Consider the following 17,553-nt stretch of genomic DNA (forward strand, 5'->3'; position numbering starts at 1 on the left):
ACACACACACACACACACACACACACACACACACAAGTGGATAGATCAGGAATGTTTCTGGCATGCTGAGATGCTCTTCCAGGCAGAGGTAAGATAGCCTAATCAAAACAAACTTTTCTTCAAGTAATGCTAGAATTTACCTGCTTTGGGTGTGTACACAGATGCCCAGTTCCCACAGCCTTGAGACTCAGAAGTGTCGAGAAAAGATCTTCCAGGAAAGTGCACAAAACTTGGTTGTAGTAGCCAAGAATACAAACATTCTACAGGGAATCATAAAGACAAATAGGAGAGAACAGATGAAGAGAAGGATAGCAGGGAACAGTGGGCAGAATTTATTTTATTATTTTCCATCTTTTACCCCTATGAATGAAAATGGTGAATTTATACCTGTGTAGAATGTGATGGTTAGAGACTCACTGGTATTCTGGCTCTTATACTTTCTTTGCCCCTTCTTCCATGATGTTCCTTAAGCTGTAGAAGCAGGGCCAGGCGGTGGTGGTGCACGCCTTTAATCCCAACACTCGGGAGGCAGAGCCAGGCGGATCTCTGTGAGTTCAAAACCAGCCTGGTCTCCAAAGCGAGTTCCAGGAAAGGCGCAAAGCTACACAGAGAAACCCTGTCTCGAAAAACCACAAAAAAAAAGCTATAGAAGCAGGAGTCTTGATGTAGATGAAACAGCAATATATATGTATGTGTGTGTGTGTGTGTGTGTGTGTGTGTGTGTATCTGTACATATATATGAATGTATAAAAATCAAGGAATAAGAGGCTATCAAGTTGAGGGAACTTGAAGTAGTTCACAGGAGGGTATCTTGGAGGGTCTTGAGGAAGAAACTTAATTAACTGAGATCATATTAAGCTAAATTAGTCAAATCAATGAAGATAAATATCATGTATGTCACCACATCCTCACTTGTGGAACCTGCATTTTACACACACACACACACACACACACACACACACACACACACACACACAAGCAGGTATACATATGCATGTGTATGTTAAACAGAGAAGAGACAAGAAGAGAAAGGAGATTAGTAGGAAAGGTAATGAAATATGAACATTGTCAAATTATGTTACTATGCAGTGACACACTAAAACAAAAATATCACAAGAAAATACTTTGAACAATAAATAGTTTATTATTTAAAGGAGAGATACACATTGTTTGAATTTGAAGAATTTCATTTAGAAAAATATTGACTAACGATGCTCTCTGCAGAATCTGCCTGCATCTTGGGCACATGCATAAACGCATCAGAGGATGATGGAAGTGTTTCAGTTGTATCATTATTGCTTTGGGCTTCACTTCTATTCCAATGTTTTAACCGTTTTTAAATGTTCTGCGCTTTTCACTGCTACCATCTCAGAGAAGCTTCTCTGTAACTTTAGACTCCACAGAATCATTTTATCTAAAAATCTCAAGCTGCAGTAGAATATGTGTCTAGCAAATATTAAACAAATATATAAAAATATTCTTGGAAAAGCCCTGTGTTTGTTTTGGATGACTGATAATATATTTATAAATAGGTAAAACTCATAAATAATCTCAAATACAATATCTTGCTTGTTTTATTGAGATAGAAAAGTTTGATTCTTTTCTTCTTTTGAGCGGGGTTTCAGGTACATTTGGTCTAACACGTCTTTCAGAGGTTTTGAAGGTGGAGATGACATCTCCCTCTAAAGCAGCAGTTCTGAACCCATGGTCTGACACCCCTCTGGAGGTCAAATTAACCTTTCAGAGCAGTTACCTAAGACCATTAGAAAGCACTGATATTTACATTACTATTCATAACACTATCAAAATTATAGTATCAAAAATTATTATGAAGTAGCAACAAAATACGTTCATGGCTAGGTGTCACCACAACATGAGGAACCATATTAAAGGGACGAAGAGTTATGAAGGTTGAGAATCACTCTTCTAGATGGTCTGTCAAAAGTTTTGAAGGTAGATATGCTAACATCTCCCTCTAAAGCAAGAGAGAAGATTGGTGCACAGTCTCCTAGAGAAGAAAAGACCTGTTCTCTTCCCCAGATAGTAAAAATATTCCTGTAAAATAAAAGGTCACATTGATTATTGCCCATTATAAGTGGTCTGGCTGCTCTCAACTAGCGAAGAATACTCATAGGGGTGAGTTCTTCCCTGTGATATAACGCCTTGCACGTGGAGGCATCTATCAATGTGACTCTCTTGAGACAAAAGCATGAAGAACTAAGGTTATGCTCCCACCAATAACAGCGTATTTGTCTTTCAATATCAATAAAACTATTGAAGAATAACCTAGTTTGAAAACTGGGTAATACCTTAGGGCTTTTTATGTTTTCTTATGTATAGTTCAGTAACATTTTTTGCTTCCCCACCCCCTAGTTCAGTAACTTTATCATGTAATAAACTAGAAGAAAAAATTCTTAACTGAAGGAACTTGAGTCATACCCATTACTTTCTGTGGCTGACTCCATTGAACCCTCCTTCCTGTAAACTGCACATTTCTCATTTATTTCTTACACACAACTATCAGTCATGCTGTCCTTTCCTGTCCCTCTGACTTCCTTTTGCCACTCATCCCACCATGGCATAGTCATGACCAACAATATCCATTCTCTATCTCCCCTGTTTAGTACCTATAACTCTACTAACCTCATAGTGACAATGTCTCTAGCCCTACTGAAACTGAGAACACTCTCATTTTCTTACCTAAAGAACAACTTAGAACCCCAGAGATCTTTCTTCAAAGAGCAGTTGAGTCTTAGACAAACCTTCTTCCAGAACATGTGGAAATATCAAATCTCTGCAGCTAAAAAAGGGAATGATGGTTTAGGATATCTTATAAGACAATAAGCGTGGAAGCAGACAAAAAGAGTATGATTAAAGTTAAGGGTTTTAGGTTGCTCATGTTTGTATTAGCCTGTCCTGAAGAATACTTAAGGAAAGGCATTTAAAATTTTCCTACTTGTAGAAATTTTAGATATTTTGAAAACATCCTTAGAACATTTTTATTTGAAATCTCTATAACTTTAGAACATAAGGTACCACACAGTAGAATGTCTTATTAACAACTCAAACTCTTTGTGGGTTGTAAGAGTTCTTCTGACTTGTCCATGGAGTGATCTTACCAGAGCTTTAAATGTTTAGCATTGTTGACATCACAATCTTTGTTCATATTAAAGGACACAGTCCATGCCTGAAGTCCATTGAGTGACTGTAGGTGCTCGTTTAAAAAGGAAATTAAAAAATGATCTCCTTAACCTTATAATTCTATTTGTTCTGGGAATTCTGAATAGTGAAATAGATCAATAACTTTATATGAGGAGCAAAAGGGACAATGAAGACTTAAGAAGTACTCCATTACCAGGCAGTATAATACAAACTGAAAGCAAATTAAGCAAAGACCCACCCAAATAAGGAAAAGGAAATTAAAAAATGATCTCCTTAACCTTATAATTCTATTTGTTCTGGGAATTCTGAATAGTGAAATAGATCAATAACTTTATATGAGGAGCAAAAGGGACAATGAAGACTTAAGAAGTACTCCATTGCCAGGCAGTATAACACAAACTGAAAGCAAATTAAGCAAAGACCCACCCAAATAAGGTTCTCTCTGCCTTTGTCTCTCTGTCTCTCTCTTTTTTATCTCTCTCAATTTTACTTTAGTTTTTAATTTTGTGTGTGTGTGTGCGTGTGTGCGCGCGCGTGTGTGTGTGTGTGTGTGTGTGTGTGTGTGTGTGTGTGTGTGTGTACAGCCTGTGCACACACAGAGATACCCTGAGAGGCTAGAGAGGGCATCTGATTCCATAAAGGAAGAGTTCTAAGCAATAGTGAGCCACTTGGTGGAGTTTCTGGAAACTGAATTTGGATCCTCTGTTAGAGCAAGGGCCACCTGCTGAGCCATCTCTCTATTCCCCAAAACAAAACTTTTACTGAAAATGGTTGGCATAAAAATGCACCTAAGGATATTGTAACTTAGAAGAGGAGGATGATTACTCTACAGGACTTTAGTATAGAAGCATGGGTTATGGTTTGGATATTGTCAAGGATCAATTTGCTTTTATTGATTACTAGCTATACTTGAACAATCTGAATTTCCTCAAGGGAGGTTCAAAGATGCATTTAGTATCTGAAGCCATTATAGGTGACATTGGTTATAGAATGGGGAAATTATCCAAAGTGACAAAAGACCTGCAAACTCACAGGGAGAATTTCTCAGATTGAAAGTTCTTTCATAAGCATTGAATGTGAATTCTGATTGATCACAAAGAAGTCACACACAGTGAGTGCTCTTTGAATGTGGCCAGAACCTGCAAGAGCAATGGGATATAAACCTCTTAATGATACTATATTCTTCAGAATGAGAAATTCTGGAAAAGGATACCATTACAGTATTCAATTGTTCTTGACTTAATAAAAATAGAGGTTTTGGATATTGTAGGGATGATTACAGCCTAATCGTTTGATCTGCTTAAAAACAGAGGGTACATGCATTTAAGTAGTAAAAGTATCAGTGGGACAATTATTGTCTTAGAAAACAGAAATGATATTGTGCCAAGGAATACAGTTAAGAATGCTACCTATACTGACAGCCAGAGAGGAAATGGGGACCTCAGTGATATACCTGTGTAACTCAGGAAGTGAATTTACTCAGCCACCAGAATGAGAGTAGAAATTTATCACAGAACAGTGATAAAACAATGTATACAGTTATTGGAGGAAGAATATGTTGGCACAGGCTAGAATCACTCTAGAGTAGAGGTTCTCTACCTTCCTAATGCTGCAACTATTAAATACAATTCTTCGTGTTATAATGAACACCAACCATAATTTTTTGTTGTTGTTTTGTTTTTTTGGTTTTTTGTTTGTTTGTTGCTTTTTATTTTTCAAGACAGGGTTTCTCTGTGTAGCTTTGCACCTTTCCTGGAACTCCCTTGGTAGCCAAGGCTGTCTTCAAACTCACAGAGATCTGCCTGTATCTGACTCCTGAGTGCTGGGATTAAAGGCGTGTGCCACCACTGCCTGGCCCATAAAATTATTTTTGTTGCTAACTGTAGTTCTGATAGTGTTATTAATTGAAGTGTAAATATCTGTTTTCTGATGGTCTTAGGAAACCCCTGAGAAAGGGTTCTTTAATCTACTAAGGGGTCAAGGCCCATAGGTTGAGAATAATTGCTCTAGAGAGTCATAATTACTTTCTCCAAAGATCAAGGTCTAGATAACTCTAAAATCTTTTTTCAAAAGGTTTATTTTATTAAGTTTTTATTCATGTGTATGTGTCTGTGTGTTTGTGCACATATGTGCATGTCACTGTGAAAAAAAAAAAAAAGAGGGCATTAGATCTCCTGGAATTGGAGTTACAGGAGGTTGTGAACTGCCTGATATGGACAATAGAAACTGAACTCAGGACTTCTACAAAAGTTGCTAAGGAATCTTTCCAGGCCCTCAAAAATCTTAACTGATAGCTCCTAAGTCAGGTTGTGCTGTATCCTAGGTGTACGTGAGTACATGGTTTGAGAAAAGAAGTATAATTCTTCCTGGTGCATTCTTTAATTTAAAAAGAAATAAAATGTTACTATGAGGGAAAAATCAATACAAAATTTACCCACTGGCAGAATCCAAGGGTAGGCCAGCATACATAATGAGGGAGAGTCTAAGGAGCTGTGGGGAAGTTCTATTGCATAAGGTGAAATGTAATCCTTATTGATATTAAGACTCACTGAAGAGAAGGGATGCTAATGGACTGTCAGTTTGTGAGACAGGAAAAGTTCTCCTGAGCAATTTAGGATTAGGAGGATGACCAAAACAGGAGTAGGCCTGCTACATGGGCAGCTGACATCTAGGAAAGTGAAAAGACAACCAGAATCTGTACACGGGAAAGTTTAGAGAGAAAAGAGTGCAAGTTTGAAATTAAAGAAAAGAGAAAAACAGAAAAGGAAAATACCAGAATAGAAAACATTGAATTCAGCCTCTTTTCTTGTGTAGTGGTATGCTAGAGAAGGTACCTAACTTGTCCAAATCATGAAATGTTTACTTGCTGTCTCCAGCAGGTATGCTCCATATCATGTGCTGCTACAAACACTGCTCCACACCTCAAAAATTGTCCTGCTCTAGAGTCAGACATCTCTTTGTGCTGCTTCTATTGCTCCCACCCCACACATTAGCCATCTTGAATTCCTGGAAGGGTTCTGTTCCAGTTCAGGGACGTGACATGGGAACTCAGAATCTGCATGCTGTCATAGAACAAAATAGTTTTTTTAACTAGAGAAGTTTTCAAAATGTGAATGTGAAGAATTCATCACCTGTGATCCTTCCCATGATGTTCCAGAAATGTGACTCCTACTGCCAGGATTTTTGTATGCCATCTGTGCCAAAGGCAAGTCTTCTGAGACTCCTTGCCCCTCCCCTTGATCAACTGTCATGACCCTTCTACCTTACCCTGTTGCATATAAAAGACCTACCAGTACATACATAGCCTGACGAGATTGACTATTCCCAGCTGTCAGGTAAGTGTTTTTACAAGAGGAAAACTCCTCAATGCAAGCTATTCTAGATAGATCTAGGGGAAGGGATAAAGGGATAGCAAAAAAAAAAAAAAAAGATCTAGATGTACTGGTACCCTAGTAGGGGCTCAAACTGCCTTTATATTCCTAGGGCTATAAATTCCTAACATCTCAAGAGAAGGGGTTGAGTATATTGGGATGCCAGATAGTCTTCTGAACTAAGAAATCAAGAGACAGAAAGGACTTGTGTAGGATCAAGCTTGCTGTGTTCACCACTCCTAGAGTTTCCTTCCCTTTCTTCTTCAATAGAATTGTCGATTTGGAATTCAAATCTAAGACTATCTGCTACTCAGCATGGCTCAGAACAATGCATACCATATCTTGTTTGCATGCCTGATGCTCCTGTCATGCAGCCAAGGTAAGCTTGTTGCACCATGATCCTACAGACCTGAAGGCTTTGCTTCATCCCTAAACCTGCTCATGTTCTTTGGGAAAGAGAATGTTAAACATTGGAAGTTATTGCTTCACTGATTACAGTTAAATACATCCTCAACTACTAGAAGATTTGAGTTGGGATATTAAATTATCACTTGTTCATGTCCACTAATGTTTTCTTAGTTGGTCTGGTTAAATCTAGAAGTCTTTATTAATTCATGGAGGCATTTTTGCAGAGAATATAAAATTATGGAGAATACAAGATGCAGATGAAAGGTAAGAGCTTCAGAAAAATAAAGGAACAACTGTGGAGAAATAGCAACAGAAAGTAATAGTGATTTCTTGTCTCAAGGAATGAAAGCCTAGGAGAAAAAAGCAAGAATGGAAGGAAGTAGAGTAGGCAGTCACTCTGCTGCCTGCTTTACATCCTTGTGTATCTATAGAGCATCTTCAACAATGGCTGTCTCATATTCCAGGCTTTGTCCCTTCCTCAGTACCTCCTTTATTTCCCTCTCTCTTCCTAGGCCAGAAGGCTGAGGAAGGCTTGCCCATGGACGAGAAAGACCTTCCTTCTGCCAGGATCAACTGCCCAGAAGGTGCTAATGCCTATGGTTCCTACTGCTACTACTTCATTGACGATCGTTTGACCTGGGGGGAGGCAGATGTAAGTTAAAAGAGAAATATGGGGGGAGAGAGGTATCTGAAGGTAAAGACAGTTAACATTTCCTGGTAGCTTCATAATAGAGGGCTGATCACCTATTTTCCCCATCAGCAACCTTAGGATTTCCCTTGGTGGTGACTTTTGCTCACTCTGAATCTTTCCAGCAGAGATCTTGATGCTGAGTCACAGTATCATCAGGAACATTCCTTCACTGTCCTTTTTCTCAAACATTCCTTAGTAAGACTAATATATTGTTCAATAATGCCCTTCTCCATTGAGTAATCTATTTTCTCTCTGAACACCCACAGCTCTTTTGCCAGAATATGAATTCAGGCCACCTTGTGTCAGTGCTCAGCCAGGCTGAGGGCAACTTTGTGGCCTCTCTGGTTAAGGAGAGTGGTACTACAGCTTCCAATGTCTGGACTGGACTCCATGACCCCAAAAGTGTGAGTGTGTGGCCTCTTTATCTCCCAATAATCAGGTGAAGGAGAAGTGGAAGAGTCTAGCCTGTGCAAAGCCAATTTTACAACACATGTAGAAAAGTAATGTGTTTGTGGATGCTACAATATATAAGCATGTGGAGTTTCATTGAAGGAGTTATAAAGATAGCTGGGAATCAACTTCTTTAGAGCTCCTTGCGTTCATGCCCAATTTTATTGTATTTCTTGAGAAGTGTTTGTTATGTACTTATTATTATTTACTATGTATCTTGATGACTTCTGTGTTAGAAGAGAATCCTTTTGAGATGACAGAGAAGAAAATAATTTATTGCTTGTTTTGGTGAAGCTTTTGCTTTATCAATGCATCTAGTACTCTCTAGTGATATGCTGAAATAGGCGAGGTTTGATTCTCAAGATAGAGACACCTTTCTGTGATACGTGTTTAGGGGTCTTTGTAAAATTCAGAGCACTTACTTCTCTGAAGGACAGTGGAAGTAGTTGGATATATCAGGAAGGTATAAAAGCAAAGGAACACTATGATTCTCAATGGGACTATGATATTTGTTTTTGTCCTATATTTTCTTCCATTTCTGAATATACACACATGGTTCAGGTGTTTCTACCACTTTGAGTGACATTGGCTCGATTTGATTTTTCCACTGTAGAATCGCCGTTGGCACTGGAGCAGTGGATCTCTGTTTCTCTACAAATCATGGGCCACTGGAGCTCCCAGCAGCAGCAATCGTGGTTTTTGTGTGTCACTGACTTCAAACACAGGTAGGAGGCAAAGAGATTGTTGTTTGCTTCTTCTGCTCAGCTCTGGGGACAGACCTGGGGCTGCAGCTAGACCAAGGGTTACTTATGCAGGAAATAGAAGTGTTCCCATTGTTTCCTATCTTGAGTTTAGAACTAGGTGGGACCACACTCTCTCCATATGACCTTTTTCATTGACTTGTAGCATACAAGAAGTGGAAGGATGAAAACTGTGATGCACAGTACTCCTTCGTCTGCAAGTTCAAAAGTTAAAGTCACCTGAACAACAAATGTCCAGAACTCTGTCACTATGGATTAGAAAATGAAACAAGACCATCTGTTCACCCCAAATTAAATACTCTTTTCTGTTGAACTTACAACAGATTTGCAGTTTTTGTATCCACCCCATTCTTTAGACCCCTGACCTAATGAAAATAAAATTGTATCCCCCACTTGTGCTGTCTTCTGTGTTCACTCTGTTCATTGCCAGTGGTTGGCTACATGAGATAGAAGGGATTCTAGCACTGTCAAGCTTGCTCTGGAATGGTTGTTGTTAAAATTGCAGCCTTCACCAAACCCTTGTGCCTTTTTTGAATATTTTTAAAGAGCATGCATTCCTTGCAATTGCTTAGAGTGTAATTTATATAAATTGTGAATAGCATGGGTACTTTGGTACTCTATGGTATTTTACAAGCTTAAGTTCTATGGAAGCAACTTTTCTGTATTCATGTATCTCAACCACCTTCATGCTGCAATGGATCTAGTTGCCTCCCAATGCCTCCCAGCCAGTAGGAGCTGCAACTTCCTTGGGTTCCATTGCCTGCTCTGCCTGTGGTCTTGCATGCAGCACTCAGAGTTTGGGAGGCCTCAGTAGGTTCCCCTGCTTACACAGCCAATTTTCACCCTCAGGGCAGCTCCACCTTACTCTGCTGCTGGGAGCTCAGGCTGGCCTGAGTTTCAGTGCATCTCTGACATTCAGCCTGGAGAGCTGCTGCTGCACCACACTGCTGCTAGAGACTCAGACCCTCTGCATTTCATTGCAGGGAGGATTTCAATACTCTGCTGCTCTCTCCACTCCAGGGCTCATCCTCTCCCAGGCATCCTATCAGCCAGCAGTTTCTCACACGTCCCATACTACCTCTGCCATGGTTTTGCCCTTGGAGATACTGCCTTGTCTCTGCAGGGATCACCAATCTCTGCTGCTCATGTAGTCAGGCCTACCTTAGTATCCCTGAATGCACACATGAAGATGCAAAGGCACCTGTTTCCTGGTCCTCTTGGTGTGCACCCTGCAGGCATCTTTCTCTGGTGACTTTGTCCCTTGCACAGCTGCCACAGCACCCTGCACTCTCGCTCTCCAGCTGCCCCCATGGTTCTGTTCGTGTTGATGGGGGTCTGAAGTCTCTGCTGCACTCCAAACCACTGCCACTGCCTACCATTTGCCTCTCCTACAGGGTCTCTGCTGGGCTCTTAAAGATTGAGTGTAACCTCCTGCCATGTCTCTCTGGCTGGCTGACTGCATTTTCCCTCCATGGCTCTTTCACAGCACAAAGCATGCAGAACCCCTCAGCCACACTAGCTCATGGTGTCTGCGGCCTCGCTGATGATGCCCCAAGGTTTTTAGCCCATGATGCCTGTCTAGGGCAGCCACTCATTTTGCTGCAGTCTGAAGCCAGTAGTCTCCAAAGTGGCTTTGCATTCTTGGACTGCCAGGTTCCCAGTGTTTGCACAGTCCTGGATGCCACTTTGTGTGCCCCAGGTCCTGCTTGGGAAAACCTGCTCTTAACCTAAGTGACACTCTTATTAAACCTTCACCATATCCCTAAAGCCTATATTTCTCAACTTTTGTGAATTTTTTTTTACAACTTTAAACCTAACTTAGTAAATAGAGAGAGAGAGATAGACTTGCTGCAGCCTAACTTTAACTACTCTGCTTTATATTTACAATTTTACTCCTGAAGAATAGAATACCACCACCTCAACTTAATTATTACCAGGAGTGCCCCCTCCTCTGAGGTGCCCCCTCTGTCCTAGCCTCTGCACCTACATCCCTGTTTGGGCACCATCTGTGGGTATCTAGCTCCCACTTTTTCAAGGGTACTTAGGTGGAGGAGAAGAGATAAGTAACTATCAGATAGAAAGTAAGACCTAGCCAATGAGAAGAAAGACAGAAACACAGGATAGCTGTGGTGATATATTGTGTACCCTAATAAAATTTACCTGAATATCAGAGAACAGAACAAGCCACTAGATTAAACACAGAGGCCAGGCAGTGGTGGCGTACACCTTTATTCATAGCACTCAGGAGGCAGAGGCAGAGATCCATCTGGATTTCTATAATTTTAAGGTCACTCGGGGCTACATGAGACTGACCTAGTCCAGGAGAGAAACAGAGCCAGGCACTGGTGGCACATACCTTTAATCTCAGTTCCTGGTGAGTCACATGTTTTTAATCCCAGCACTTGTGATCTTATGCCTTTGCTACCAGTATTTGGAAATCACACATTCCTTTAATCCCAGCACTAGGACGGAAAGAATATGGCTGGGTGAAGAAAGGTATATAAAGCATGAGGAGACAGGAAATAAGGATTTTTGGTTGAAGTCTTTGCAATAAAAGACCTAAAGAAACTTTAGGAATGTATTTCAACATAATGTAGGTTACATGAAACAAACAAAGGTATATTTAGTCAACATTATCTTACATGGACAAAATTGGAAACATTTTCAGTAAAATAATGGAAATAAATGAAGAACATCCATTTTTTCCATTCTGATTCAATGCATTGTTTCACATGTTAGCTAGAGTAATAAGACAAGACAAGGAAATAAAAGGGATTCTAGAAAAGGAAAAGGTCTAGGTCTTTTTTCTTTGGTAAAGGTATTGTTGGGCACAGTAGGCATTTTTAAAATTATTTTTAACTTCCATATAAAATTTAGGTAAACTTGTCAACTCTGACAGAGACATATGACAATTGTATGGGTGTTATGATATATTTGTACATCAATTTATGAAGTTCAGCCTTTATCTCACCATCTAATCTGTAAAAATGAGATATATGATTGATTTTGAGATATGGACGCTATGAGCCCAAGTTGTTTTGTGTGGGAGCCCACAGAGGACATCTAGTGAAAACTTACTCAGGGTCAGAGAATCTGAGCTTGCTTTTCCCAGCAGGGCTGCATAAATAAATGATTTGGTCACGAGAGTGCTTACCAGGTGTTTGGAAGAGTCCACTTGGCTGTATTGTGTTGTTTGATCTAGCAAAGGGGAGTTCTTTTGCCTCTCCCCTTGGCATGCTATAAAAATCCTTTTGAATAAACCTTTGAAGCTGGTGGGTATTGATCTACACCCTCCCAAAGCTATCCTGTGTTTCTGTCTTCTCATTGGCTAAGTCTCTCTTTCTATCTGATATTTTCTTATCCCTCTCTCCCCCACCTAAGAACCCTTGAAAAAGTGGGAGCTAGACTCCCACAGTTTTGACAATCATTATGTGTGATTTTATTTATATGTTATATTACATTTTGTTTTCAGTTGTATACTGTAGCCAGGGCTCTATCTTATAACATTTTTTCTTACTTTGCCTCTCATCTGATAGGGTCCCAGCTATAACATCTTAGGTAATCTTATATCAATATGCTTTAATTCTTTTGTGGTTATTTCTATCTTATCTTTCGAAAATTTTTGTTTGAAACTATTTATATCTTTCAGTCTAACATATATCTCCTATGGATATGTGACTATCCAAACTATATCTTAGTTGTTTTTCAGATTGTGTGGTTTTAGTTATAATTCAGACTGACAATGAGTGTTCTTTGATTGGATTGAACTGTTTCATCAAATTTTATTTAATGTTCTCATTGGTATAATAGATGCTTATGGCTGAAAAATATTGCTAAATTTGTTAAAATTCTAATTCTTCACTGAATTTGGAAATAGCTTCCTTAAAGGGGCAATTAACTATTCCTATACATTTTCTTTATTTAAATCATCATGTGTTTATTTATTAGTTCATTCAAAGAATATTATTTAACAAGATATGCTGGCCATTAAGCCTCTGGTCTGTTGGTGATGAATTTATTCCTTAAAATCTAAAATCAACTATGTCTTCAAATTGTTTCCTTGAATACAGAAAAGTGGCTTCCATAGAACTTAAGCTTGTAAAATCCCATAGAGTACCAAAGTACCCATGCTATTCACAATTTATATAAATTACACTCTAAGCAATTGCAAGGAATGGATGCTCTTTAAACATATTCAAAAAAAGGCACAAGGGGTTGGTGAAGGCTGCAATTTTAACAACAACCATTCCAGAGCAAGCTTGACAGTGCTAGAATCCCTTCTATCTCATGTAGCCAACCACTGGCAATGAACAGAGTGAACACAGAAGACAGCACAAGTGGGGGATACAATTTTATTTTCATTAGGTCAGGGGTCTAAAGAATGGGGTGGATACAAAAACTGCAAATCTGTTGTAAGTTCAACAGAAAAGAGTATCTAATTTGGGGTGAACAGATGGTCTTGTTTCATTTTCTAATCCATAGTGACAGAGTTCTGGACATTTGTTGTTCAGGTGACTTTAACTTTTGAACTTGCAGACGAAGGAGTACTGTGCATCACAGTTTTCATCCTTCCACTTCTTGTATGCTACAAGTCAATGAAAAAGGTCATATGGAGAGAGTGTGGTCCCACCTAGTTCTAAACTCAAGATAGGAAACAATGGGAACACTTCTATTTCCTGCATAAGTAACCCTTGGTCTAGCTGCAGCCCCAGGTCTGTCCCCAGAGCTGAGCAGAAGAAGCAAACAACAATCTCTTTGCCTCCTACCTGTGTTTGAAGTCAGTGACACACAAAAACCACGATTGCTGCTGCTGGGAGCTCCAGTGGCCCATGATTTGTAGAGAAACAGAGATCCACTGCTCCAGTGCCAACGGCGGTTCTACAGTGGAAAAATCAAATCGAGCCAATGTCACTCAAAGTGGTAGAAACACCTGAACCATGTGTGTATATTCAGAAATGGAAGAAAATATAGGACAAAAACAAATATCATAGTCCCATTGAGAATCATAGTGTTTCTTTGCTTTTATACCTTCCTGATATATCCAACTACTTCCACTGTCCTTCAGAGAAGTAAGTGCTCTGAATTTTACAAAGACCCCTAAACATGTATCACAGAAAGGTGTCTCTATCTTGAGAATCAAACTTCGCCTGTTTCAGCATATCACTAGACAGTACTAGATGCATTGATAAAGCAACAGCTTCACCAAAACAAGCAATAAATTATTTTCTTCTCTGTCATCTCAAAAGGATTCTCTTCTAACACAGAAATCATCAAGATGCATAGTAAATAATAATGAGTGCATAACACACACTTCTCAAGAAATACAATAAAATTGGCCATGAATGCAAGGAGCTCTAAAGAAGTTGATTCCCAGCTATCTTTATAACTACCTGCAATGAAACTCCACATGCTTATATATTGTAGCATCCACAAACACATTACTTTTCTACATGTGTTGTAAAATTGGCTTTGCACAGGCTAGACTTGATTCTCCCACTTCTTCTTCACCTGATTATTGGGAGATAAAGAGGCCACACACTCACATTTTTGGGGTCATGGAGTCCAGTCCAGACATTGGAAGCTGTAGTACCACTCTCCTTAACCAGAGAGGCCACAAAGTTGCCCTCAGCCTGGCTGAGCACTGACACAAGGTGGCCTGAATTCATATTCTGGCAAAAGAGCTGTGGGTGTTCAGAGAAAAAATAGATTACTCAATGGAGAAGGGCATTATTGAACAATATATTAGTCTTACTAAGGAATGTTTGAGAAAAAGGACAGTGAAGGAATGTTCCTGATGATACTGTGACTCAGCATCAAGATCTCTGCTGGAAAGATTCAGAGTGAGCAAAAGTCACCACCAAGGGAAATCCTAAGGTTGCTGATGGGGAAAATAGGTGATCAGCCCTCTATTATGAAGCTACCAGGAAATGTTAACTGTCTTTACCTTCAGATACCTCTCTCCCCCCATATTTCTCTTTTAACTTACATCTGCCTCCCCCCAGGTTAAACGATCGTCAATGAAGTAGTAGCAGTAGGAACCATAGGCATTAGCACCTTCTGGGCAGTTGATCCTGGCAGAAGGAAGGTCTTTCTCATCCATGGGCAAGCCTTCCTCAGCCTTCTGGCCTAGGAAGAGAGAGGGAAATAAAGGAGGTACTGAGGAAGGGACAAAGCTTGGAATATGAGACAGCCGTTGTTGAAGATGCTCTATAGATATACAAGGATGTAAAGCAGGCAGCAGAGTGACTGCCTACTCTACTGCTTTCCATTCTTGCTTTTCTCTTCTAGGCATTCTTTCCTTGAGACAAGAAATCACTATTACTTTCTGTTGCTATTTCTCCACAGTTGTTCCTTTATTTTTCTGAAGCTCTTACCTTTCATCTGCATCTTGTATTCTCCATAATTTTATATTCTCTGCAAAAATGCTTCCATGAATTAATAAAGACTTCTAGATTTAACCAGACCAACTAAGAAAACATTAGTGGTCATGAGCAAGTGATAATTTAATATCCCAACTCAAATCTTCTAGTAGTTGAGGATGTATTTAACTGTAATCAGTGAAGCAATAACTTCCAATGTTTAACATTCTCTTTCCCAAAGAACATGAGCAGGTTTAGGAATGAAACAATGCCTTCAGGTCTGTAGGATCATGGTGTAACAAGCTTACCTTGGCTGCATGACAGGAGCATCAGGCATGCAAACAAGATATGGTATGCATTGTTCTGAGCCATGCTGAGTAGCAGATAGTCTTAGATTTGAATTCCAAATCGACAATTCTATTGAAGAAGAAAGGGAAGGAAACTCTAGGAGTGGTGAACACAGCAAGCTTGATCCTACACAAGTCCTTTCTGTCTCTTGATTTCTTAGTTCAGAAGACTATCTGGCATCCCAATATACTCAACCCCTTCTCTTGAGATGTTAGGAATTTATAGCCCTAGGAATATAAAGGCATATTTTAACCCCTACTAGGGTACCAGTACATCTAGATCTTTTTTTTTTTTTTTTTTTTTGCTATCCCTTTATCCCTTTCCCTAGATCTATCTAGAATAGCTTGCATTGAGGAATTTTCCTCTTGTAAAAACACTTACCTGACAACTGGGAATGGTAAATCTTGTCAGGCTATGTATGTACTGGTAGGTCTTTTATATGCAACAGGGTAAGGTAGAAGGGTCATGACAGTTGATCAAGGGGAGGGGCAAGGAGTCTCAGAAGACTTGCCTTTGGCACAGATGGCATACAGAAATCCTGGCAGTAGGAGTCACATTTCTGGAACATCATGGGAATGATCACAGGTGATGAATTCTTCACATTCACATTTGGAAAACTTCTCTAGTTAAAAAAACTATTTTGTTCTATGACAGCATCTGACAGCATCCAGATTCCTAGTTCTCATGTCCCTGACCAGGAACAGAACCCTTCCAGGAATTCGAGATGGCTAATGGGGGCAGGGGCAGCAGGAGCAGCACTAAGAGATGTCTGACTCTAGAGCAGGACAATTTTTGAGGTGTGGAGCAGTGTTTGTAGCAGCACATGATATTGAGCATTCCTGCTTGTGAAGCAAATAAACAATTTAAGATTTAGACAAGTTAGGTGCCTTCTCTAGCATGCTGCTACACAAGAAAAGAGGCTGAATTCAATGTTTTCTATTCTGGTATTTTCCTTTTCTGTTTTTCTCTTTTCTTTAATTTCAAACTTGCACTATTTTCCTCTACACTTTCCCGTGTACAGATTCTGGTTGTCTTTTCCACTTTCCTAGATGTCAACTGCCCATGTAGCAGGCCTACTCCTGTTTGGATCATCCTTCTCATCCTAAATTACTCGGGAGAACTTTGCCTGTCTCACAAGCAGAAAGTCTGCTCTGCCTCCCTTCTCTTCAGTGAGGCTTAATATCAATAAGGATAACATTTCACCTTATACAGTATAGCTTCCCCACAGCTCCTTAGACTCTCCCTCATTATGTATGCTGGCCTACCCTTGGATTCTGCCAGTGGGTAAATTTTGTATTGATTTTTCCCTCATAGAAACATTTTATTTCTTTTTAAATTAAAGAATGCACCAGGAAGAATTATCCTTCTTTTCTCAAACCATGTACTCACGTACACCTAGGATACAGCACAATTTGGTGTCTGAGTTAAGATTTTAGAGGGTCTGGGGAGATGCCTTAGCAATTGTGACCTCTTGCTCCTCTTGTAGAAGTCCTGAGTTCAGTTTCTATTGTCCATATCAGGCAGTTCACAACCTCCTGTAACTCCACCTTAGGAGATCCAATGCCCTCTTCTTACCACAGTAACATGCACATATGTGCACAAACACAGAGGCACATACACATGAATAAAAACTTAATAAAATAAACCTTTTGAAAAAAAGATTTTAGAGTTATCTAGACCTTTATCTTTGGAGAAAGTAGTTATGACTCTCTAGAGCAATCATCATCATCCTATGGGCCTTGACCCCTTTGTGGATTAAAGGACCCTTTCACATGGTTTGCTTAAGACCATCAGAAAACACAGGTATTTATAATTTCATTTGCAGGATATGTTTTCTTTCATATGGACAACCTATGTTTTAGATGCACACATACACACACATACACACACATAGGGATATGTGCACACAGGTGTGTATGTGTGAAGAACATAATGCAAAAATGCAGGGGCTACTATTTGAGTAGATGAAGGCATCTAATGCAGTGAAGTTGAGAGCGTAATAG

General features: G+C 39.6%; 2 protein-coding genes across 2 annotated transcripts; one reads left to right on the top strand and one right to left on the bottom strand.

Moving 5' to 3' along the window:
* The first annotated feature begins 6,848 nt into the window (after positions 1-6,848).
* Reg1a (regenerating family member 1 alpha) lies at positions 6,849-9,056 on the top strand. The gene is made up of 5 exons (XM_059256727.1): positions 6,849-6,912; positions 7,454-7,593; positions 7,899-8,036; positions 8,696-8,807; positions 8,989-9,056. The coding sequence occupies exons 1-5, from the start codon at positions 6,849-6,851 to the stop codon at positions 9,054-9,056; spliced, it is 522 nt and encodes a 173-aa protein (XP_059112710.1).
* Positions 9,057-13,360: 4,304 nt separating this feature from the next.
* LOC131905937 (lithostathine-2-like) lies at positions 13,361-15,574 on the bottom strand. Its single transcript, XM_059256728.1, has 5 exons — positions 15,511-15,574; positions 14,830-14,969; positions 14,387-14,524; positions 13,610-13,721; positions 13,361-13,428 (listed from the first exon to the last, which is right to left on the bottom strand). The coding sequence occupies exons 1-5, from the start codon at positions 15,572-15,574 to the stop codon at positions 13,361-13,363; spliced, it is 522 nt and encodes a 173-aa protein (XP_059112711.1).
* Between the last annotated feature and the right edge of the window lie 1,979 nt (positions 15,575-17,553).

The sequence above is a fragment of the Peromyscus eremicus genome, chromosome 3 (genome assembly GCF_949786415.1).
Source record: "Peromyscus eremicus chromosome 3, PerEre_H2_v1, whole genome shotgun sequence".
Classification (NCBI taxonomy): Eukaryota; Metazoa; Chordata; class Mammalia; order Rodentia; family Cricetidae; genus Peromyscus; species Peromyscus eremicus.